The sequence below is a fragment of the Ipomoea nil genome, unplaced genomic scaffold (assembly GCF_001879475.1).
Source record: "Ipomoea nil cultivar Tokyo-kokei standard unplaced genomic scaffold, Asagao_1.1 scaffold1034, whole genome shotgun sequence".
NCBI classification, from domain to species: domain Eukaryota; kingdom Viridiplantae; phylum Streptophyta; class Magnoliopsida; order Solanales; family Convolvulaceae; genus Ipomoea; species Ipomoea nil.
The window spans coordinates 2,132,824-2,157,848 of NW_017617462.1; the positions used below are offsets into that span (position 1 = coordinate 2,132,824).

The 25,025-nt window shown below is 35.0% G+C and overlaps 2 protein-coding genes across 2 annotated transcripts; both read right to left on the bottom strand.

Annotated features, from left to right (window-relative positions):
• Positions 1–1,957: 1,957 nt before the first annotated feature.
• On the bottom strand, positions 1,958–24,762 carry LOC109180794 (protein SIEVE ELEMENT OCCLUSION B-like). The gene is made up of 9 exons (XM_019330497.1): positions 24,676–24,762; positions 6,437–6,522; positions 6,267–6,359; positions 5,694–6,109; positions 5,423–5,493; positions 5,147–5,289; positions 3,435–4,022; positions 3,073–3,186; positions 1,958–2,825 (listed from the first exon to the last, which is right to left on the bottom strand). The coding sequence occupies exons 1-9, from the start codon at positions 24,716–24,718 to the stop codon at positions 2,175–2,177; spliced, it is 2,205 nt and encodes a 734-aa protein (XP_019186042.1). The 5' UTR covers positions 24,719–24,762; the 3' UTR covers positions 1,958–2,174.
• Positions 13,350–14,377, bottom strand: LOC109180797. Its single transcript, XM_019330501.1, has 3 exons — positions 14,045–14,377; positions 13,685–13,755; positions 13,350–13,576 (listed from the first exon to the last, which is right to left on the bottom strand). The coding sequence occupies exons 1-3, from the start codon at positions 14,200–14,202 to the stop codon at positions 13,383–13,385; spliced, it is 423 nt and encodes a 140-aa protein (XP_019186046.1). The 5' UTR covers positions 14,203–14,377; the 3' UTR covers positions 13,350–13,382.
• Positions 24,763–25,025: the final 263 nt, after the last annotated feature.

Consider the following 25,025-nt stretch of genomic DNA (forward strand, 5'->3'; position numbering starts at 1 on the left):
CACCGCAAATCTGTAATTTGCAATGGCCTAATTGCCGACCAACTGGAGTGACCAACACCTCTAATTAATTGTTCAAGAGTATTCTTTCTGTATGACTGTATTCAAAATTTATTATTCTATTATGTCTGACTCTCTGGACTCTGGTTTTTCTCCTTCTCTGCAAACTGTAAACAATGGAATCTATTTTTTTGGAATTTATTTTCCATGAAATTTTAATTCCATTTCCCTTCAAATATTTTCCAGCAAACCAAACGAGCTGTTACAGCTAATTAAAGTAATAGGTATTCCAATTGTCTAAATAGCCTCTAATTAGTAATTATCTAAATTCTCTGGATATTTTTTGCAAACTGCCGAATTGTATTTTAATTCCATCAAATAAACTAATAGGTATTCCAATTGTCTTTTTAATTCTATTTAACCAGTTAACCTTAATAATTAAGAATCTTATCTGTGTTTTAATTCTATTTGGGATTTGGGATTCTTAACTAGTTAAACTTAAGAATTAAGAATTTTATTTGTCTTTTAATTCTATTTAGTATTCTTTGTGTAAAATGAAAATGTAAATTTAGTAATTTTATTATTTGAAGATTGATTTTATTTTGGTTTTAAATTTCTTTATTCGTTTATTTATGAAGGAATTGAAGGCATATGTTGACTAGGTCTATGAAATATACTGACACAATTTATATACTGAATGTTCACATTTTACCTACTGAATATTTATAATTTTATATACTGAATATTCACAATTTACATACTAAATGTTTACAATTTTATATATTGAATGTTCACAATTTTATATAATAAATATTCACAATTTACATACTGAATGTATACAATTTAAATTGTGAACATTAAGTATATAAATTGTGTATTTTGACCCGAATCTACCTTGCAAAGTGAACCCAGGTGTGGCATAACTGTTCCTATAGGGCCCTTTTTCCTTATTTGCCCCGGGCCTATAAAATGATAGGACCGGCCCTAATCATAGACCACAGTGCATGTGCACCGCGGTCAAAAACGGCGCCGTTTCTTTAAGTAAAGAAACGGCCCGCCGTTATAGTTAACGAAGTCCGCTTGTTTGGTGTATTAAACACCAACTGACACTACAGTATATCTAAACCGACACTGCAGTTATATCAAAATGATACTGTAGTTATAGTGAAATGAAACTGCAATGTATATAAAATGAAACTGAATAACATTTCACATATTTGAGTGTATATTGTACAATGAAGCTGTAATTATATCAAAATGATCATGTAGTTGTGTTTTAATGAAAATATAGTGTATATAAAATAAAATTAAATAACATTTTCACATATTTGAGTCTATAAATATCGAATGAAACTATAGTTATATCGAAATGAAACTGTAGTTGTGTTGAACTGAAACTGCAGTGTATACAAAATGACACTGAATAACAGAGTTACTTTTTACGAAAGGGTGTAAAACGGCGAAAAACAAACACGTTTCTTTTCATTTAACAAAAGGACGCGCGATGCATGATATAATTTGCCAACAAACAGCGCAACAGGTGGAGCTTGCCTAAGGCCTAAGGGATTCAAGTGGTCAGATAGTTATATATATAGGAGCTTCCTAGGAGCTTTTTCTCATATGATCCTCTTCATACATATATATATATATATATATATATATATATATATAAAATTCAGTCCTCTCCCAAAGCAACCAAAAATCTAATGGATATTGTTAAGCAACCCCAAGTTAAAAATTTGCCCAAAAACAATTTTCTTTCACTACATTTAATTTGGCAGAACAGATTTTTGTAATTTTGACACAAGTTTTTTTGTTTCTGTGTTTTTTTTTTCTTCTCCTGGTCAAGTTTCTATTTCAAACTATATATATAGTTATATACGCACACACTTTCTTCCCACCTGATGACGAATTGGAATACGGTGATATGATGATGAATATCTTTAATTACGAGATATAATTGACAACAAAAAAACTGTAAATACATGGGGTTGAAATTTTCACCAAAACTATAGAACTAAAACACTTCATACAAATCAGATAGAACAAAACCTAGAATTGGAGGACTACAAGATCAGAAGTAATTGGGCTCTCAAGATGGTAATACACACTGCATCATAGGAAGCAAGGTAAGCTGCTCATGTGCCTGTCTTTGAATATAATGCCTTAGCTTGTAATCAATTGTCACCATGATGGCATGTAAAAGTCACCATCTTTTGCATATCACGAAAGCACTCAGGGCATTTCTCTTTCATTGGGATATCTTTCAAGGTAACTGGGTACTCAAACGCACAACAAGAATGGCTATTTGATGAACAAGAAGTATGCAGGGTCTTGTTGTAATAGTCTTTGAATGCTTGGTCAAAGCTTTTAAGGGCCACGTTTTCCTTCCAACTCTCATGCTCATTAATGACCCTCAACATTTTAGCTCCTTGCCCACAAACAACCACCTTTTGCCCTTTGCTTAACAATGCCCATCCTTCCATTATTGCACCCTTACATTCATAACCCAACAATTTTTTGAACCCTTGTGCAATTTCATCGTCGCACACATCACCATGACAATTAGTTGCATATAAATAATTGATTCGTGACAGTAATGCACTTCGAAGCCTTGTCCAAAACCTCCAAGAATGGTAGGAACTATGTAATAAATGGCTCATGTTTTCTTCATCAATGCTTGCTCTTATTGTCTCATTTTTTCCCATGTAAATCAACATTATGGCTGTATCTGTTTTGAAGCGTACTTCATGTACTTTGGAAGTGAATTCTCTAACCCATTTAATGTCATTTCCTCCATATAAGAAAATATAACATCCCTCCCTAATCTAATGAAAGAAAATAAGAAAGCATTACAAAAATTATTGTTACATATTAAAGTTTAAACAAGGAAAAACATATTAAACATTATTGTATTATCATAAGCAATGGAATTAAAATCTATTTTTTATATTAAATTTCTTCTTGGACAAATTAAATTTTGCAGAGTTCACTTTTATGATGCTTAAAACAATATAGGATATCTTGTAGGCATGCATGTAGTTCTAACTAATAAGAAGTTGAAAATGGCCATACCCAAGATGTTATTCTGTAGTCAATTTCGCCAACCACAAGGCCAAGACTCCAATCTTTTTCTTTTTTCCATAGAGCGTTTTCTCTTTCAGTTGAGTACATATTTGACTGCTTTCTCTGATTTTCAATGAAAACATAGAAAATAATTAATGTTACGAAATGACACAATATTTTTATTTTTAAAATGAAATTTAGAAGAAATTTGCATTGGTAAAATAGCAAATAATTTATTTTGTATGCATTATTTTCAATTTTAAAATTCTACAGTTAAAAGTTAATACGTGTTTGTAATGTGATGAATAGTTGGAGATGTGTAATTAGTAATTACAGTGAAAGAGAGTATAAGAGAAACATATATATCATACCAGCTTATTTATCATGTTGTTAATTTGACTTGTCCAAGCATTTATCTTTTCATCAACTTCACCTGCCAAATGACTGATCTGTTCGTCAATGTCAAATATCAAACTATCGAGACCTTGAGACCTTTCTTTCATCTCCTTTTCGATGAAAGGGAATATATTGTTTCGTTCCTGAACTTCCAATTTTCTATCTTCAATATAACCAGGACTCCATGTTTGTATCATGTGCATCGCATTTTTATGAATGATCCTTCCTTGTTGATCTAGTGAAATGAGGATAGGCTCCTCTCCAATCTGAAAGTGTGGGAGGAGATTCTCCTTGACAAATCTAGTGAAGCTTCGTGCAATCCTTTTATGTGGATCGTCCATTATTTCAAACTCCATTTTATCTCTAAATTCTTTATGTTGTTTAGTAGACCACGAAAAATGATCATCCACAATCGGGATCCAAAGAATATATGGAGTTGAAATGGAATTTGTGTAAAAGTTATTGAGAATCTGAATTCTCTCATTAGAGATGTCAAGGCCTGATGTTAGTAGCAGAGCCACTTTTTTATCCTCATCAAAAAAATTTAATCCAATTTTCTCAACCTAAAAAAAAAAATAAATATAAACCCAAAAGAAATATAAGAAGAATATAAAATCTCCACTGTCAAAGATATGAGGAATGCATTTCGCAGATCTAAAAAATTGTTATACTGTATGCACAGTTGTCTGCACCATAAATCTACAAAATCCATATATGTAATCTTCATCACATCAAATCTACTTGTAAGATAAGTAAATCTACTTGTAACATAATGTTAAAATGTATTATTTGAAATAACATAAGTAAATAAGTATTTTTTTTCTTCTTTCAATTGTAAAAAAAAAAAAAAAAAAAAAAAAAAACTTACACACATACATTTTATATTTATTTTAAATACGGAGTAATATAAATACAATAAGAGAAAGATACCTAATTGTTTTCTTCTTGTCAAATAAAGTTTAGAAAAGATTGTTATCTATTTTATATAACGTAGAGCTTATTTTACAAAGGAGTTAATTCCACTTTTGGTCGTAGATTTATAGGTGAGTGGTGACAGTTTATTTTTAGTCCTTTTTTTTATTAAAACATCCTCATTTTGTCTTAGTATTATTGTGACATGACTACTTTTAGTCCTTATTCAACAAAATCGTTGAAATGTCGTTAAATACAAAGACATTTCAATCTTTTTTAGACAAAGTAGGTTGAACCGCTATATTTTTTATGTTTATTTTTTTTGAAAAAATCCATAACTGAAGATCGAAATGCCCCCTTGTATTTAATGATATTTAAACTATTTTGTTGATAAATGACCAAAAATGGTCATGCCACAATAATACTATGAACAATAGTGGATGTTCTAATAAAAAATGAATTAAAGTGAATTGTCACCTATAAATTTAGGACCAAAAATGGAATTAAGTCTTTTACAAAGTTATTAGAGTAGTGTGGTTGTTAAAATATTGCCAAATAGAATTCAGAAAAGATTTACGCAGTATATTTTATATATTGTATAGTTTATTTAACAAAGTTGTTGGAGTAGTATCGCGGTTGGAAATTTTTTTCATCAGATAAGAAACATTGTTTCTAGACTACTTAATAACCATATTTTCAAACGACTATTTTCCTAAGGAAGTGGATGAACTTCTATATGTATTTCGGATTATTTGTGACTTGTTTACAGTCTTACCTCGGGAGTCTGTCGAGTAGAAAGTGAAATTTCATTTCCATCAATGACGTTGAATATTAGCTTTAAAACTTCCAATTTATCAGAAGAGTTATGAAATAAAGCACGTTTTAGTGCTTTATAAGATTCCTCTGCTTTCTTTGCTTCTGTATTAAAAAAAAAAAAATTTAAAAATTAAAAAAAAAATTAAATACATCAATTTTGACATAATATATACTCCGTATAAATATTATGGCATGCAAATTTTGTGTATGCTATATTGCTATATATGTAACCAACCTAGTGCTGGGAAACAAGTGGAGAGTGTATCTTTGATCTTGGCCGTTATAATGTTCAGTTCACTTCGAAACCTGAAAAACGATAATTATCTATAATTCTATAAACATGCAATAATCACAATTTATTAATTACATTGGGGTGTTACTTATCATCTTTGTGGATAAATGTAATACAAAATACTAATTATGTATTTTTATTTATTAATAATTCAACTGATCAGTTGAGAAGAAATGAGTATTTCGTCAATAATATATCATAACTTAAATCTTACTTGATGTTTGTGAGAGGAAGACAAGCACAATTGGTCGCAATACAAGCAATGCTTCTCCCGATCCAATAGCTAGCCATTGGTAATGCCAAAATAACTGATTGGGACAAGGAATCTGATGATGATTGATTAATCTCAACAATGCATTTGGTGAGATCCATGGCACACTTTATCAAATCATCAATTGGGTTTGGGTCATTAGATGTTGTTGAATTTGTCATTTGCATGACGATTGGCAATTGCTCTCTCAACCCTTTCCTATAGTGTAGTTGAGAAAAAATGTTGAGTTTTCCATTGCAAATGGAAAATGCTGCCAGCATTAGCACCATCTTTGCCTCCCATGGATACGCGGATAGTGTGCTTAATAGACATATTGTGGTAAGGTGTCCATCAATCATGCTTGATGACTTGGATGTTAGCTAGAAACAAGAATTATTCAAAAATCAACTAATACTACTATAGATTGAATAAAAGAACATTATACAAAGCATTATGATCATCATATTGATGGAATTCCGCAATGCTTTAAATGCGGGCAGAGATCACTAACCATCGTTCAACTGTCAAGAACCATACCTCAAAACAAAGATGTTGTATTTTTAAAGAAAACTCCCTAAAATTGAGTTCAAACTCCTCTAGCATCTCTCCTGTGGCTTCTTTATCCGTGGCCTACACCAATAAAATGAAAATGTATTGACGACTTCTTATTCAAATACAATATAATACTGATAAACAAGTTAACTAACCTTTTCAGAGTTGAGAATTTTCTCAATTGCACTAAGAACAACATTAGAATTGAAGTTTGTACCGTCAGGATTATGAGTTGCACAAACTAGCTCCATCATAACATTGTCATCAATAGGAAAGTTTGCCATGTTGAGTTGAAATTAATGAAAAAGGCCAAGCTAAATATGATTTAGAAAAACTAAAAAGATTTTGGCTTGTGAACACAATGAGAAGAATGGCTTGTGTATTCATTCACCATCTATATATAGTACATAAACTTGTAAAGAAATAATCTTAAAAAAGGTACTTAGCTTGCGTTTAAAAAATGGGTAGAAATTATAATATTTTGTTCCCTGCTTTTTATGCACTCAAATCAAAGTATGCATAATATATAAGCAGAATGTGCTGAATACTCCCCTCTCCTTCCTTTCGTCTTTAATACAAAAGCATATTATGTATTCTCTTTACACAACTTAGAACTTATATATAACATATTTTACTCTAACAAAGGTGGAAGCTAAGGCATAATTAATATGAAGTTATATATAACTATATATAGATTTATTATATTTGGAAGATTGTGATTTCGAGCCTCAGTGGAGGCGTTATTGGCTCTTTGTGTTTCAGTAGGTTGAGAAAGTATGAACAGATACTACATTGTAATAGAGCTAGTAGCATTCAAAAAAAATATATATATATATAGATTTATTAAATGCGAAACTATTGCAAATGATTCTTGACTTAATCACTAAGGCGAGAGATAATATGTACTAATTTAAGCGCAATCATTTATACAAAATTTTAGTCCCTTCTTATAAAAGACATTATTTAATATAATCCTTTAGTTTAATTTGTTGTGTCTTAGACAAAAATTAAGGAAAATAGAAACAACTAACACTATGATATTATTTATAAATTTTTATGTATGCTTATAATTATTATAGGGCATTTCACTCTGTTCCTATGAGTGCACGGGTTAAGAGCATCAATTGAAAGCCATGCAAATTATATATATGAAAATTGAATTTAAGTCTTAGTGTGATATTTGAATTAAAGTAAATTGTTTAAATTAGTAAAATAATATATGTGTTTTGTAGTGCCCGATAGTGTGGATATTATGTCATGCGATACATGTATGACATCGTGACAAAATATTCATCTGTTGATAATTTGGATGGGGTAAGTGAATTTAAATAGAACTATGTATAGTTAAGTTATATTTTATTAAGTAACATATTTAATAATTTAATAATTTTATTAATTTATTTTTTTGTAGGCATTTGAAAGCGATAGTCTGTATTCTATCGACGACATAAATGAGCTTCGAGAGCATTGGTCAAAGTTCTTCTTTTCCGAGTGCTTATAACTTTTATTTTATTGATAAATTAAAAAGTATTTTGTTTTGATGATAGTATTGAGTCGGGCATGTTTTGATGATATTATTGTATTAAAGTATGAGGATTTTAAGTGCTATTGTATTTTGATGATAGTATTTGCATTGTGTTTAATTTGATGATAGTATTTGCATTGTGTGTTAAAGGTATTGTTTTAAAGTGTATTGATAGATAAATTGTATTGTGGAGTAATGTTGATAGGATTTGAATAAGCTGTAACAGGTACAAGAATTATAAAAAAAAAAATAGGGATTTTAATTAAATAAAATAAATAATTAAAAAATTAAAAAGTCATCCGCGACCATTCCTAGCCAAAAATGGTCGCAGATGACTAATTATTAAAATAATAAAAAAGGAAAACGCAATCATTTCTAGCTTCAAAATGGTCGTGTTTTACCTTCGAATTAAAAAATAAATAAATACAATACGCGACCGTTCTTTGTCAAGAATGGTCGCGTATTATTAAATCATAGATATGAGGCATGACTATGTCATTAATGTCATATTTGAATATTTGAATATTTCTGTTGTCTATTCTTTAGTAGGGTAACTAGGGTTTGTAAATTTTTGATTTACAAATGATTGCATATCCTTTTGGTTTGATATTGTTTGAATTTGTAAATTCAGTTATTTTTCATAAATTTGATCTTTATGCATTGAAACATTTTGCCATGGGCTTACAGTTTAAAAAAAATAAATCAAAGTATATATCCAGTACATTATTATTCAAAATGTTGGGTCGCTTTTGGTTTGGACACATTGGTGTTTGAATATTAAGTTTATACTTTGAAATATCATATTGTAAATTGCTTTAAGTTATGCAATTTATTTAGAATATATGAGTTTAATGTTTAATTTTATGTATATTGGTTCTAAGCATAATATTCTGTTTTAAATTATGCAATTTTATTATGGCTTTAGCAATGGATACTTTGGGATGAAATTATATTATTAGTTCCTATTTAAGTTGGACTTATGAATAAACTTTAGTTGTGGTAGTGCCTGAATTTGAGCACGTTTAAGCCGTTAATTTAGTTCACCAATTTAAACTTTAATCATAGGTGAACCATACAGTTTTCGGATAAAACCCTACAGTTTTTTCAGTTTATACCCCAGGCAGTTATACGTTAAGTGTATATGAATCGGGGATGCATACTAGTTTTAATGGCCATGACTTGAGAACATCGTGTGCCACTAGTCTCCTTAAATTGATACTCTATCTAAGGAATTGGTTTTCAGTGAGACTTTGTCTTTTGCCAATTTTTCGGGGGTATATTGGAAATTTCCCATCATAATCTGGTATAATTTGTCAAAATTTTAAGTTTTCCTTGTCAATGTGAATTTTGATTTCGGTTCATTAAAGAATAGCCAAAGCATCTTTAATTTACTGAAGTCTCTTAAATTTTCAACCTTGGTTAATTAAGAAATATCTACATCATATTCAAGTACATCAGATTATTAAGTTATGATCTTATAATTTTTAATTTGGTTAGGGAGTAGCCACAACATCCTTAATCAGTTTAAATTATATATGTTAGGCAAGGAACTGATAATTGTCTAGTGATCTTATAATTTGAATTTGATTGGGAGTAGTCATAGCATCCTTAATCTATTAAAATTATATATTAAGCAGTTTATTTTGATCACATAAAGTTTTGGACATATCATTTGTGATTAATTGTATGTAATATGATGGAATTTAGCCCACAGACAATTTCGTTATATTTGTATTAATCAAGATGAAATACTGGACTATGGTCATAATTTAGCACACATGCAAATTATGTATCGGAATGTAGTTTAGTAGTTTTATCAGTGATGATAGAAATAAATCAATTTATTTACTGTATAGTTATTTGTAAATAATTTCAAATTCTATCATGAAATTTAATTTTATGATTTAAACTTTAGATCATATTTCTTAATTTGCCCATAGGGATTAAGAAAGGAACATAATCTCTTAAGTTTTTTTATCATAATGGTTGTAATGAATCTTATTGAATAAAACTTTAGCCTACAGGCAAGTTTTATGTCACTTGATTATTCGACTCATTTGATAATTATTTCATCATAAATACAATTTCAGTTGGATCTAATTGAATTAAAACTACTTTAGCCCACAGGCAAATTTTATGTCTCTAGATTCTTCTGTCTGTTTAGTAATTGAGATAAAATATTATAATATGGGTTTCTTAATTGGATTTAATATAATTAAAACTTTAGCCCACAGGCAATTTTTACAATCGTTATACCCTGCACCACGGTGCACACAGCACTGTGCGTCCCGCGCCTCTCAAAACAACATCGTATTGTTAAGTTGTGTAGGAAGTTGACGCGATTATGTATATTATGGTATACAATTATATACATTTGTTTATATAATTATGTCCATTTTTTATACAATTATGTACATTTTGTATACAATTATGTACATCCGAAACAAGGAATTTATGTGTATTATGTTAAAATAAAGTTTATGTGTATTATGTATTATGTTAGATTATGTGTATTATCTTTTCAAAAAAGTGTATGTATATTTTGTTATACAATTATGTACATTTTAGTATACAATTATGTACATTTTAGTATACAATTATGTGCATTTTTGAAACATGAGATTTTTTTTTAAAGAAAATTAACAAACGACACAGGAAGCGGAATTCCCAAAATATAAATTGCACGATATAAATTGCCCAAGTTTTATGTCAATAAATCCCTCAACCCATTAGATGATAATTTTATCAAAATTCTTAGAATTTATAAATTTAGTTCAATTATAATTCTAAGTTTCATGGTTTGCATTGGCAAAATATGTATTCAGTCACTTCCCAAAATTTAGCCAGTTTTATAAATTGATCCACGAATCTTGCTCGGTTCTTCAGACTAACTGTAGTAAGTTATGTGATTTGACATACCTCTTTTGGATTCGAATAATAATAAAATATAATGTATCTTTTGAGCCAAATTCTAACTCATGGGGTACGGATTGCGGGGAGCGGGGGGGGAGGGGGGGGGGGGGGGGCTCCGACCGTGACACTTATTTTTCGCGGACGACAGTCTGCTTTTCTTCAGGGCTACTCGTGAGGAAGCTCAACCAGTCAAGGGGTGTCTTGATAGTTACAGTGCAGCATCGGGGCAACTAATCAATTACGACAAGTCCAGCATCATGTTTAGCTCAAACAATGGAACCGAGACGAGAGATATGGTCACTGCATGCATGGGGGTCCGAGAGACGACGGATTTCGGCCATTACCTTGGACTGCCTTCGGTCCTGGGTCGCAATAAATCGGCCACCTTTCGTATATAGAGGAGAAGGTTCGGGAGCGGTTAGGGTCGTGGCAACACAGATTTCTCTCAAAAGCAGGTAAAGAAGTCATGCTTAAAAGTGTCGCTCAGGCCCTTCCAATATTTACTATGTCCGTCTTTTTGTTACCAGTTCAGATCAGTTGTGTGATAAGATTGAAAATTTGTTCAATCGTTACTGGTGGCGTGGAGGAATGTCGAACGGTGGGGGCCTGCACTGGATGAGTTGGTCTCGCCTAAGTGTGCCAAAATGTCGGGGTAGATTGGGGTTTAGATGCTTACACGAGTTCAATATTGCATTGCTTGCCAAACAAGGATGGCGTTTATTGATTACTCCACATTCGTTGGTGAGTCAACTTTTGAAAGCGAAGTACTTTCCAAAATGCGACTTCATGGAAGCTAGTATAGGTAACAACCCGAGTTACATGTGGCGGAGTATTATGGCAGGGCAAAGTGTTTTGAGAGAGGGCTTAGCACGTCGTTTCGGGGATGGCAAGGCTACAAAAATCTGGAGTTGGCCTTGGTTAGCTGACCCATCTAATTCCATTCTTACTACTCCTCTTGTAGACACCCTAAGGGAGGCTACTGTAAGTGGTCTAATGACTAATCGCGGACGGTGGGATGAGGAGATTCTCCACGACCTTTTCGATGAAGTAGACGTGCGCAGGATCGTCGCTACCCCCATAGCTACTCACTTGCGGGACTCATGGCGGTGGGCGGGTGACATACGAGGGGCTTACTCGGTCAAGCAAGGATACAAGATCTTAACAGCCAATCATTCTTTGCATGCACCAGGGGAGTTCGCTGCGTGGGAGAAGCTTTGGGGCTTACCAATTCCGCCTAAGGTACGTAATCTGATTTGGCGTTGTGCTCGTGGAATCCTCCCGGTTTGCGAGAATTTGAAATCAAAAAGTGTGTGGATTGGGGGCGGGTGTCCGCTCTGCATGTAGTACGCTGAAACAGCCGAGCACCTTTTAGGGGAATGTTGGATAGCACAGCAAGTTTGGAAGAGAGACGACGTGTTGCAGGGGGCTTCTATTCAAGCTTTCATTGAAACAGTTCTATCTAGCTCATGTGTGGAGAGGGTTGTGCATATGGGTGCAGTCTTCTGGATGCTTTGGACCGTGAGGAACGATCGAGTTTGGAGAAACAAAGTGTGGGAAATTGCGGTGATACACAATCATATACTGATGTCGATTACCACATGGAATGACGCCTATAAGCTGGCAGCTTCCAGAGCGTGTATAGCTTACTTTTGTGTGATCTGGGAACCTCGTCAAAGCACTGGCTGAAACGTAACGTAGACGCAGCGATTTTGGTTGATAGCGTGGGCTTCGGGGTGGCAATACGAGACCATGATGGTAGATTTGTGGCAGCGAAGAATGCCCGTCTGGTCTGCAATCGTGATCCTTTGATGGCAGAGGCTTGCGCGGTAAAAGAAGCTCTCTCATGGCTTCGTGGTCTAAGCCACGACCGTTTAATAATAGAAACCGATTGTTTACTTTTTTGCAACGCTTTTAATTCTTGTCTTTTGGATTTTTCATACGTAGATTCAATTGTGAAGTAATGCTTAATTGCTTATTGATTGCTAGCAACATTGGGAACGTTGTTGTTCGCCATGTCAAGAGATCAGCGAATCGAGTGGCTCATGTTCTTGCACGAGCAACTTATTCTTCGTCTGGCTCGGGTGTGTGGTCGATTGTACCTCCTGATTGCATTTCCAGTCTTCTGGATTAGTAATATTAATGCCTTTGGTTTCAAAAAAAAAAAATAATAATTCTAACTTGGATTTGGAAGGTGTATTTTGTTTTTTTTTTTTTTTGGTATGTCTAAGTACGGTTGGAAATTATACACATAAATTATACCAAAAAAAAAAAAAAAAACAAACAAACAAAACAAAACAAAAACAAAAACAAAAAACAAAAACAAAAACAAAAATTTCACACATAAATTTTATATTTATTTTAAATACGGTGTAATATAAATACAAGCAGCGAAAGATACCTAATTATTTTGGTTATTGCCAAATAAAGTTTAGAAAATATTGATATCTATTTTATATATACTGTAGAGTTTATTTTAGAAAGTTATTGGAGTAGTGTGGTTGTTAAAATACTTTTTTTTCACATAGAAACTTTTATTTTGAATTTGATAATCATATTTTTAAATTATTATTTTTTAAGGAAGTGGATGATAAGAAATTTTTCGTTGAGGGTAAAGATGATGCAACAACAGGGAAAAGTGAAATTTGTTTTATTGACTTTTAAAGTTATAATAACAACAGGAAGTGAACATCATTGTTCAATGTTTGTAATCTTACCATGCTGTATTGGCGCGAAGAAAGTGAAATCTCATTATCATCAATGGCATTTAATATTAACTTTAAAACTTTTGATTTATTGGAAGAGTTGTTAAATAAATCATGTTGTAATGCTTGATAAGATTCTTCGCCTCTCTTCTCTTCTATATTAAGAAAAAAAATATTTTAAAATATTAGTTTTGACATAACGTATCTAAATATTATGTACTCATGACATGCATGCAAAAAATTATATGTGATATGAAACAAACCTAGTGCTGGGGAACAAGTGGTGAGTATATCCTTGATTTTGGTAGTTATAATGTTGAGTTCACTTTCAAACCTGAAAAATCATATCAATAATCATGCTTAAATATGAAATAATCACAAACTAATTATTATGTTGTTCGTTGTATTACTTATCATTGAGGATAATACAATACAAAATAATAATTTTATACTTTTACTATTAATTCAATTGTATAACATTATTATTATTATTATTATTTGTATAGTATTAATATAATTGAGAAGAAATATACATAATATGTCAACATTTAATAATAAATGAACTGCATTAGTTGAGAAGAATTGTGTAATCCCACCATAAAATATCATAATTTAAATCTTACTTTATGCTAGGCATAGGAAGGCCAGCACAATAGGCCACAGTACAAGCAATGCTTCTACCGATCAAATAGCTAGTCATTGGTAATGCCGGAATGATTGAGTGGGGCAAAGAATATGACGACGGTTGATTGATCTCAACAATGCATTTGGTGAGATCCATATATGGCACACTTTATCAAATTATCAATTGGGTTTAGGTCATTAGATGTTGTTGGATTTGCCATTTGTTTAACCATTACCAACTGCTTTGTCAACCCTTTTCTATAGCGTTAGTTGTCGAGAAAAATTTTTGAGTTTCCCATAGCTAATGGAAAAGGCTGCAATCATTAGCACCATCTATGATGCATGATGACTTGGATGTTAGCTAGAAACAAGAATAATTCAAAATCAGTGAATAGTAAAGCTAGATTGAATAAAAGAACATTAAACAAAGCATTATGATTATCATATTGATGGAATTCCACAATTACCATACTAAAATTGATCGAGACCAAACTTCTCTAGCATCTCTTCCGTGGCTTCTTTACCGATAAAATGAAAATGCATTGACGATTTCTTATTCAAATACTGATAAACAAGTTAACTAACCTTTTTAGAGTTGAGAATTTTCTCAATTGCATTAAGAACTGAAAATGTACCGTGATACTTGAAAAATAACCGTTATGTGTTTTTATAAGATAATTGAGTTATGTACCAGTTTAGTTAATTAATTAAACTTGTTTATGCAAGAATAAATAATAACTGCAGAAAGCATAAATAAAATAAAAACACAAGGAAATTGTTACGCAGTTCGGAGCTCCTTCTCCTACATCTGCGAGGCAACCCACGTCTGTCCAATCCACTATAGATGTTCACCAAAGGAGTATTACAAGAGGTAACTGAAAACGGCCTCCAGCCTTTACCACTACCACTCTTTCTAACACCTATCCAGGACTGACACACGAACGCCCGAACAAACTACACAAATTGCTTCAGTAGTACCACGTACTGTTCATGCAGTACAATACAAATATTCTTACGAATTAAATCAGAAAATACATTCAAATTATAAATTGCTTTGTAAATATCAGAATAGCTCTCGCAATTGTAATTCTCAAAATATCGGCAATTGCTTCCTTCGAACTGTGTGTATTTATAATCCTTTCATAAGTCTTGTTTGTCTTGATCCACCCATGTAGCCTTTCCCTTAGCAACACACTGTTCGAACAAGCCTCATCCACTCAATTTGAAAAGCTTCTTTGTGGACTTTAAGAATACAAGGAATACTGTCCACTAATTAAGATCTCACGTGGTCCATAATGAAATAGCAACTCTAAATTAATATTAAAACTAACACTAGTAAAATAAAAATAAAATTGCCAATATTGTGTAAAAATATTTTACACTTACAATCTCCCCCTTTGGCATTTTATTTGGAAAACTTGAGTATCAAATACGTTGGACAAGAATCAATTTTAAATTTATTTACGGCCCTTAGTATAGATACTTAACAAGACATCAAAGAGAAATAAAACAAATAACTATTGAAGCCTTTTGGACCACATGTGAGTTGAAACCCTGATTAAATTACTCCAAATCTTGAATCATACATAGACGTAGAAACCATAGCAGCATATCAATTCAATCAACGTACTTTGAGTAGATGTCATACCAAAAAAATACTGTTAGTTAGGAGCACCAACACTTCTATTACTCCCCCTAACTAATGGCAGTCCATTATTACTTTTACTAGCATAATCATGTCCAAAATAGCCAAACCAAAATCAATATTGTAGCAGTCAAAACACTTCCAAAATAAACTACCTTCCAAAACATCCGTACTACTCCCCCTTACTCCTAACCAAAACATCCGTACTACTCCCCCTTTTGCCAAAGAAAATGACAAAGGCAGGTGAACATCAAAATAGTGGATCAGAATTACCGTGCAGACGGGGTGCCCGAGTCAGAATCATCGTCTCCCTCTTCAGAGTCAGTACCCGAGTTAGCAGCACCAGAGTGTGCAAGAATCTGAGCGTGAATAGCTTCCATACGAGTGATTTCCTTGAGCTGTACATCCCTAAGATTTTCCAGGCCAGCGATGGTGGCTTGTTGAGAGGCAACGGACTGCTGAACCTGCGCAATAGAGGCCTCAAGAGTGAGTAGAATCTGCCGACGATCAACCAAAGTAGTGGGTTCTTTGGGAATCCGTTTAGCGCCCGGACGAGAAGCCGAAGCAGTGTCAGCTGAAGACGCCGGGGCAGAATATAGTGGTGCCGGAGGTGGAATGTCCGGAAGTTGAGCCAGAGACGCCCGACCATCATAATGACCTCGTTGAGTGAGTCGATCATCAAAAATGTAGGCATTGTCGGGAGTTGTAAGGACTTCCTCCTTATATGGTTGAAAACCGTGATCTTGAAGGACTCCGAAGATCAAACATGGAAACGGAAGATGTATTTTGGCCTCCTTTTTCTGCAAAAAAGACATTAAATGAGAGAAAATAACCATGCCAAGGTTGAATGGAAGGCGGTTCCGGATTTTGTATAGGAGTCCAGCTAGTTGTTCCGAAATTTGGTGACGACGCACGGCCGGGACCCAATTCGCGGAAGCTAGGCGCAAAAGCACAGAATAAACCGTGGTGAGCTTCAAGCTAGAAAGACCATCCCGCGGCCATGAAACTACCTTGTTATGAGTGAGAGCAGTAGCTAACAATTGAGGGCTCGGATCCGGTGAGGCAGGATTATTCGGGGTCCCCAAATAAGCATTGATCTCCGTAGGGCCAAAGGGGTACCATTTGCCACGAATATAGACTTGATGAAACCTTGCGGAGCCTTCAGTAAATGTGTCCAAAGTCAGGTTTATATAGAATTCGGCCGTCAACCAAGTAGAATACGGACCAACATGCCGGAGGGAAGCAAGTAGATTTTGATCTCGCATCAAGGGGATAATGTTACACTTGGCAGTCAAATCTGCTTCATTGATGGTTTTTTCAACGATGAACTCTCGGTGAATATGAGTCTGCCAAACTGTCAATAACTCAGGTGAAAGCAGCTTGGGTTTGTAGACCTTGCCCGAACTCCTTGATTTGGAACCTGATGAAGGAGGGATAATTGGAGTATCAACATTGGCTCGGGAACGAGTGATCCTTGGTGGTAGAGTGGACCCCCGTCATTGATGTTTTCGGTCAGAGGGACCATCTATAGCATCCACATCGGTAATCTTTCTCTTTTCAGTGGGACCTGCATCACACAATTTCTCCTTTCTCTTTTCAGTGGGACCTGCATCACACAATTTCTCTTTTCCCTTACGGGAAGGCTTAGATAAAGGCACAGTAATAAGGGGAACAGAGTCTTTCATTGGTGACAAAGGTATAGGGATGGTCTCCGTTTTTGCAGTAGTGATAGGTATGTGAATGGGAATGGAGAAGGCAGAACACGGCATAGGTATATTTGGAGAGGATAAATTTTGTGCTATATTTCGAATAGAGAAATTGGATGACAAAGAGCTCACATAATCAGAATAAGACAATAAGGGAGCAGTAAAGCAGGATACGGGATGAGAAACCGGATCATAGGGATCATTTGGTAATGGTAGAGAATGTACATTTATGGAACAAGTGGGCACAGAGGACACAAACTGCTCAGGTAAAGAAACATTGAAATCTATTTTACGAGAAGAGGATAAATTTCGACCAAGAGGAGAAAGGGAAGAGGGTGATACCACTGGATTGACCGGAGAGAGGAGAGCAGACACTGGTATTGGCTCCGGTATGGCAGACTCGGTTGGAATGGGAAAGGGCACGGCGAAGACATGGCGGGCAAGGGCAAGCAGCTGGCGGCGTTCCTTGTCCGTGAGACCATCTAGAAGAGAAGATTGTTGCTTGATGGTGGCTAGAATCCGATCAGTAATTTCGGGTGGAAAAGGTGAATCAGCGTCTATAATTTGATGAAGCATTGTGATTCTTGCAGAGGAGGAAACATGTACGAAAAAGGGATTGTCCATTTTTGTGTCTTGGTTCTAGGATTAACAATGGTGGACTAAGATGGAGAAAACTAGATGAAGAAGAAGAAGGTCTCGGCTTTGGGTGAAGGGAATGCAAGGAAAGAGACAAAGCATTTAATGTGATGTGATGTCTTCTCAAAAGGCGTGGGATGAGATGATGGGTAGAAGACCTAGGGTATGATGGGAACAAATTAGAGGGTTTTAGGATAAAAAATAGGTTTTGACTTGAATAAGTCTTCTAGTTGTTTAAGAAGACACGAATAACAAAACAAATAAAAATTAGGCACATTATAAGTGTATTAGATAAGGAGAAGACAACTTTGATGTGAAAAAAAATAATTCAGCACGATATTGCTTTTATTCCTGAAAAATTCGAAGGAAAAAAAATTAATTAGATTACTAAGAGAAGTAGAATACATAAACTGATAAAAGATTAAATTGTTTACCTGTTGGAGCAATTAAACATTAATCGTACAAACTCCGAGAGCGGCACGAAGTAATTCAAACCTGGATTTATCTAACGGTTTTGTGAATAAGTCTGCAAGATTTTTTTCAGTCGGAATATATTCTAGTTTGATCTCTTTTTCTTCGACTAGTTCTCTGATGAAATGATGACGGATGTCTATGTGTTTTGTCCGAGAGTGTTGAACCGGATTTTTAGATATATTGATCGCGCTCGTGTTGTCGCAGAAGAGTATCATATTTTTCTGGTCAAACCCATAGTCAGTCAGCATTTGTCGCATCCATAATAATTGAGTACAACAACTGCCTGCAGCTATGTACTCAGCTTCTGCAGTGCTGAGTGATATTGAATTTTGCTTTTTACTCAGCCAGGCAATCAGATTTTTCCCAATAAAGAAACATCCTCCGGACGTGCTTTTCCTATCGTCGGCGTTACCCGCCCAGTTAGCATCACTAAAACCTGTAAGGCTAAGATTTGTATCAGTAGAATACCAAATACCGTAATTAATTGTACCTTTCACATATTTTATGATACGCTTGACAGCCTTCAAATGTGATTCCTTTGGATCTCCTTGATATCGTGCACACATTCCAACACTTACCATGATGTCCGGTCTGCTAGCCGTTAGGTATAGCAGACTACCAATCATACTTCTGTATAAGGTGGAGTCAACAGAAGTTCCTTGATTGTCTTTAGATAATTTTGTAGTTGTAGAGACGGGTGTTCGGGCATCTTTTGCAGATTCCAGACCGAATTTGGATATGAGATTTTTCGCATATTTTGTTTGAGAAATAAATATTCCTTCTTTTGACTGATTTACCTGTAATCCTCGGAAATAAGTTAACTCTCCGATCATGCTCATTTCAAACTCTTGTTTCATAACTTTGACCAGTTTGTCAGTTTCACCTGTCTGTGTGGACCCAAACACAGTATCATCAACGTAAACTTGTGCAATGGTTATGTGTTTACCTGATCGTTTTATGAACAAGGTTTTGTCCGAACCACCTCGTTTGTAGTTGTTTTGAAGTAAATATTGGGCGAGTCTTTCGTACCAGGCTCGTGGAGCTTGTTTTAGCCCGTATAGTGCTTTTTGAAGCTTGTATACATATTCTGGATGTTGTGGATCTTCAAACCCTTTCGGTTGTGCTACATATATATCCTCTGTAAGATAGCCATTTAGAAAGGCTGTTTTAACATCCATCTGAAAGAGCTTGATCTTTAGTGCGCAAGCAATGGAGAGCAGCAATCGGATGTATTCCAGGCGAGCCACTGGAGTGAACGTCTCGTCGTAGTCGATTCCCTCAATTTGGGAATACCCTTGAGCCACTAACCTTGCCTTATTTCGAGCAATATTTCCAGTTGCATCTGTTTTGTTTCGGAAAATCCACTTTGTACCTACAACATTTACGTTATTCGGTTTAGGAATTAGAGTCCATACCTTGTTTCGTTCGAATTGCCCCAATTCTTCTTGCATGGCCTTTATCCAGTGTTCGTCAGTTAGGGCTTCCTTGATGTTCTTTGGTTCAAACTGTGATGTATAGCACGAGTATCCTGCTAGTTCAAGATAGTCGCGTTTTGGTTTTCCTCTAGTTTTCACACCTGAACTGGGATCTCCAATTACATTTTGAATTGGATGATTTTTCTGGATACGAGTTGGAATGTCAATATCGTCATGCTCATTTTCTGATTCTGTCTCGATTTCAGATTCAGATTGATTGCATATGGGTGATGAAGAAGATGACTTATGGTCTGGTTCTGGAGTATCAGAGGCAGGAGTTTTAGGTCGATCAGTTTCAGGTTCTGTCACTGGATCAGACTGAATGACTTCAGTAATCTCACTGGGTTGATCATCAATAACCACGTTTGTGGACTCCATGATAGTTTTGGTCACTTTATTATATACTCGATAGGCTCTGCTGTTGGTGGAGTATCCGAGAAAAATTCCTTCGTCGCTTTTTGGTTCAAATTTAGAAGTAGGATGCCTATCTTTCAGGATAAAACAACGTGAGCCGAAAATATGAAAATAAGTAATGTTTGGTTTCTTACCTTTCCAGAGTTCGTACGGAGTTTGCGTTGTACCCGGACGTAGATAAACTCTGTTGATGATGTGACACGCAGTGTTTACAGCTTCTGCCCAAAATTTTTGAGGTAGTCCTTTGGCGTTGAGCAGAACTCTACCCATCTCCTGGATAGTGCGATTTTTCCTTTCCACAACTCCGTTTTGTTGTGGAGTTTTTGGTGCTGAATACTCATGTGTAATCCCTGATTTGTTACAAAAGTCATTGAAAACATTGTTCTCAAATTCTCTGCCGTGATCGCTTCTGATTTTCCTGATGGATTCGTTTCTTTCCTTTTGAAGTCTTAATCCCAGTGTTTTGAATGCCTCCAGTGCCTCGGATTTTTCCTTGAGAAACATAACCCAAGAAAAACGAGAAAAGTCATCTACACATACTAGTATATATTTCTTACCTCCAACACTTTCTGTCTGAGTTGGTCCAACGAGGTCCATGTGTATCAATTCCAGGCACCGACTTGTGTTTATGGTGTGTTGGGCTGGATGAGCTGATCTGGTTTGTTTCCCAGCTTGGCAGGCACCACATATAGTTGACTCTATTTTCATCTTTGGTAGCCCACGAACTCCTTCGATTTTTACAAGCTTATCGAGAAGTCTATAACTGAGATGCCCCAACTTTTGATGCCACAGCTCAGCTTCATTTATGCTGGACCTGCAACATAACGTATTATTGGTTAAAATATAGCAATTATCAGTTGATCGTTTACCTTCCATGACACATTGATTTGTGTTGTCCATCACACTGCAGCTGTTTTTGGTGAAGCACACGTTCCAGTTTTGGTCACACAATTGACTTATGATAATAAGATTAGTGTGAAGTCCACGGACAAGTAACACTTTGTCCAGTTTGGCAAACCAACTACATTTAAAGTGCCTACGCCAGTTACTTGACCTTTGACACCGTCACCAAAAGTAACTTCACCATTACTAGTGTTGACGTTATTCAGAAATTTTACATTTCCTGTCATGTGACGGGAGCACCCGCTGTCAAAATACCATTTTTCTTCTCGCCCTGCACTTTTAGTATGAAATGAAACAAAAGATATATAATCAACCTTTTTAACCCAAATTTGTTTTGTGAACGGTTGAATGTTCTTTTGCCTGAACTTCTCAATTCTTTGATCCTTGTAGAAATAGTAGCATTCTGGCCTGGTATGTCCGCGTAACCTGCAATAGTGACAAACGGGATTATATAGCTTATACTTCATTTTGTTTGCGTTTACTTTACCATAGGTGCGTTTCACAGCGCTGTATTCAGGGATGTCATCTGGGTCAGGTCTCGATGCTTTGACAAATACAGTCTTATCCTTGGAGTTACTGCCGGTGAAGCCCAACCCAAATTTTGCAGACGTTTTCCTGCCGGAATCAAGAATCTCATCTAATGTGGATGTGGTATCCATCATTTGGATTTGTCGTTTGTAGGTTCTGAGCTCTTGTTTCAAATCCTGAACTTCTCGTTGGAGTTTTGCTTCCCGGTCAGCTGCTTCCTTAAGAAGTACATTACTGGTTTGTACTTCGTTTTGCAGTTTTTCTTCTCAACCTGCTGCTTCTTTAAGCAAATCATTCCTATCAGCTACTTGATTTTGATACACCTTATTTGCATTTGTTACAATCTCTATTTCACTAGCTAGTTTGCAGTTCATTTTTCTTAATGCTTCCCATTTGGGATACAACTTATTAAATTCAGCTTCAAAAGATAACGCATTTTGTTCCACATCTTCTGCAGAGACGTAGTCACCACCTTCTGAATCTTCAACAAGTTCTGAACTGTCAGTAAATAGTGCCGTAAATGCAACAAAATTACCCGAGATTTCTTCGATATCAGACCATGTTGGTTCATAGTCAGGCTCGTCATCGCTCCAGGTAATGGCTGACATAGATTTTTTGCGTCGAAGATAGGTGGCGCATTCAGCTTGTACATGCCCAAATCCCTCGCATTCGTAACACTTGATGCCTTTGTTGTTGGACTTTTCTTTGGATTGTCCAGGACGTGAGACAGACTGTTTGGCATTTGACGTCCCTATCTTAGGTGCAGTTCTGAGTGAAGCTGCTCCCTTTTGTGAACTTCTGTCACGCGTGTTTTTGGATACCTGTTTCAAAATTTTGGAAAACTGTTTAGTCAAGAAGGCAAGTGTATCACTGCTAGATTCATCTGTATCGGATACTGCATTATTTTCTTCAGCGGCAAACGCAATATTTTTTTGTTTTTTCGTATGATCAGTTAAAATCTCCATTTCATATGTTTTAAGATTTCCCATTAGCTGAGTAACGGTCTTTTTCTCCCAACCATCATGCTCTTGGATGGCTGTGACTTTCATTCGGAACCTGGGCGGTAAAGATCTCAATATCTTTTTAACAAGTTTTTCCTGCGAGAATGGTTCACCAAGGACCATTGCTCGATTTGCTAGTTCCTGAACGCGTGTATGAAAGTCGGTGACTGTTTCATCCTCGTTCATGCGCAATTCTTCGAATTCTGACTGGACCAGTTGCAGCTTAGACTGTTTTACCGAGGTCGTTCCTTCGTATGTGGACTCAAGGGCCTCCCAAACACCTTTAGCTGAAGGAATACCTGCAACAATTGAAAACTGACTTTCATGCATAAGAGAGTAAATAGTGTCTAAGGCTTTATCATTGTTTCCTGCATTGGTAATTTCGGTTTGAGTCCACTCAGTTTCTGGTTTAGTGACTTCTGTTCCATCAGCATTGGAGCTAGGTTTAATGGGATGTGTCCATCCTGACACCACAGATCGCCACACAGCTTCACCCTGAGCTTTTAAATGTGTACGGGTGCGAGCCTTCCAATATGCGTAGTTGTCGTCGGTCAATTGAGGAAGGACTTTAGTTCGATCCATTCTGCAAAACTCAGTACCCCGTGAGATCAAACAAATAAGCAATACACAAAAGAATAGAAAGAGCCGCTGAAGAGATAAATTCAAGATGCACGGATTCGCCAGATCGATAGACTAACAGATTAAGTCTACAGGCTCTGATACCAATTGAAAATGTACTGTGATACTTGAAAAATAACCGTTATGTGTTTTTATAAGATAATTGAGTTATGTACCAGTTTAGTTAATTAATTAAACTTGTTTATGCAAGAATAAATAATAACTGCAGAAAGCATAAATAAAATAAAAACACAAGGAAATTGTTACGCAGTTCGGAGCTCCTTCTCCTACATCTGCGGGGCAACCCACGTCTGCCCAATCCACTATAGATGTTCACCAAAGGAGTATTACAAGAGGTAACTGAAAACGGCCTCCAGCCTTTACCACTACCACTCTTTCTAACACCTATCCAGGACTGACACACGAACGCCCGAACAAACTACACAAATTGCTTCAGTAGTACCACGTACTGTTCATGCAGTACAATACAAATATTCTTACGAATTAAATCAGAAAATACATTCAAATTATAAATTACTTTGTAAATATCAGAATAGCTCTCGCAATTGTAATTCTCAAAAATCGGCAATTGCTTCCTTCGAACTGTGTGTATTTATAATCCTTTCATAAGCCTTGTTTGTCTTGATCCACCCATGTAGCCTTTCCCTTAGCAACACACTGTTCGAACAAGCCTCATCCACTCAATTTGAAAAGCTTCTTTGTGGACTTTAAGAATACAAGGAATGATGTCCACTAATTAAGATCTCACGTGGTCCATAATGAAATAGCAACTCTAAATTAATATTAAAACTAACACTAGTAAAATAAAAAAAAAAATTGCCAATATTGTGTAAAAATATTTTACACTTACAAGAACAACATCGGAATTGAAGTTTGTAGTGTCAGGATTAGGTGTGTTTGGTTCGCACATGGGAATCGGAATTGGAATGGTATCAAATACTTGGTAATGGTAATGGGTTTTGGTGAAAGTATTTAACATGTTTGGTAATAGGGTGAAATGAGAATGGTTACTAATAGTAGTGCTTGAGGATGAATAAGGGAATGAAACCCTTATTTTATTTGGATATGAGCTTTTCAATTGATGGGGTATTCGAAACACATAGTAGTGTTCTAAAAACCTATCAACCAAACAATAACAATCACATTCATACCCATTCCTATGGACAAAAACCACATCAACCAAACACACCCTATTATGAGTTGCACAAACTAGCTCCATCATAGCATTCTCATCAATATGAAAGTTTGTCATGTTTAATTGAAATTAATGACAAAAAAGCCAAGCTAAATGTGATTTGGGAATCTGACCCCCAAAAAATGTGATTTGGAAAAACAAAAAAAAAAAAAAAAAAAAAAAAAAAAAAAAAAAAAAAAATGGCTTGTGAACACAATGATAAGAATGGTATGTTTATTCATTCACCATCTATATATAGTACATAAAGTTGTAAAGAAATAATCTTATTTGTTTAATTCATTTATTTAATTTTTTAAAAAAAAGGTACTTGCGTTTAAAAAATGGGTAGAAATTATAATATTTTGTTTACTGCTTATTATGCACT

What these genes read in the sequence shown, in the direction of transcription:
- LOC109180794 (XM_019330497.1), bottom strand. Translation starts at nt 24,718, where the DNA reads ATGACAAACTTTCATATTGATGAGAATGCTATGATGGAGCTAG. An exon ending in TACAACATCTTTGTTTTGAG is followed by an intron (nt 6,110 to 6,266) that starts GTATGGTTCTTG and finishes TCTTGTTTCTAG; the next exon opens with CTAACATCCAAGTCATCAAG. An exon ending in CACTTGTTTCCCAGCACTAG is followed by an intron (nt 5,290 to 5,422) that starts GTTGGTTACATA and finishes TTTTTAATACAG; the next exon opens with AAGCAAAGAAAGCAGAGGAA.
- LOC109180797 (XM_019330501.1), bottom strand. Translation starts at nt 14,202, where the DNA reads ATGGATCTCACCAAATGCATTGTTGAGATCAATCAACCGTCGTCATAT. An exon ending in CTTCCTATGCCTAGCATAAA is followed by an intron (nt 13,756 to 14,044) that starts GTAAGATTTAAA and finishes ATGATTTTTCAG; the next exon opens with GTTTGAAAGTGAACTCAACA. An exon ending in CACTTGTTCCCCAGCACTAG is followed by an intron (nt 13,577 to 13,684) that starts GTTTGTTTCATA and finishes TTCTTAATATAG; the next exon opens with AAGAGAAGAGAGGCGAAGAA.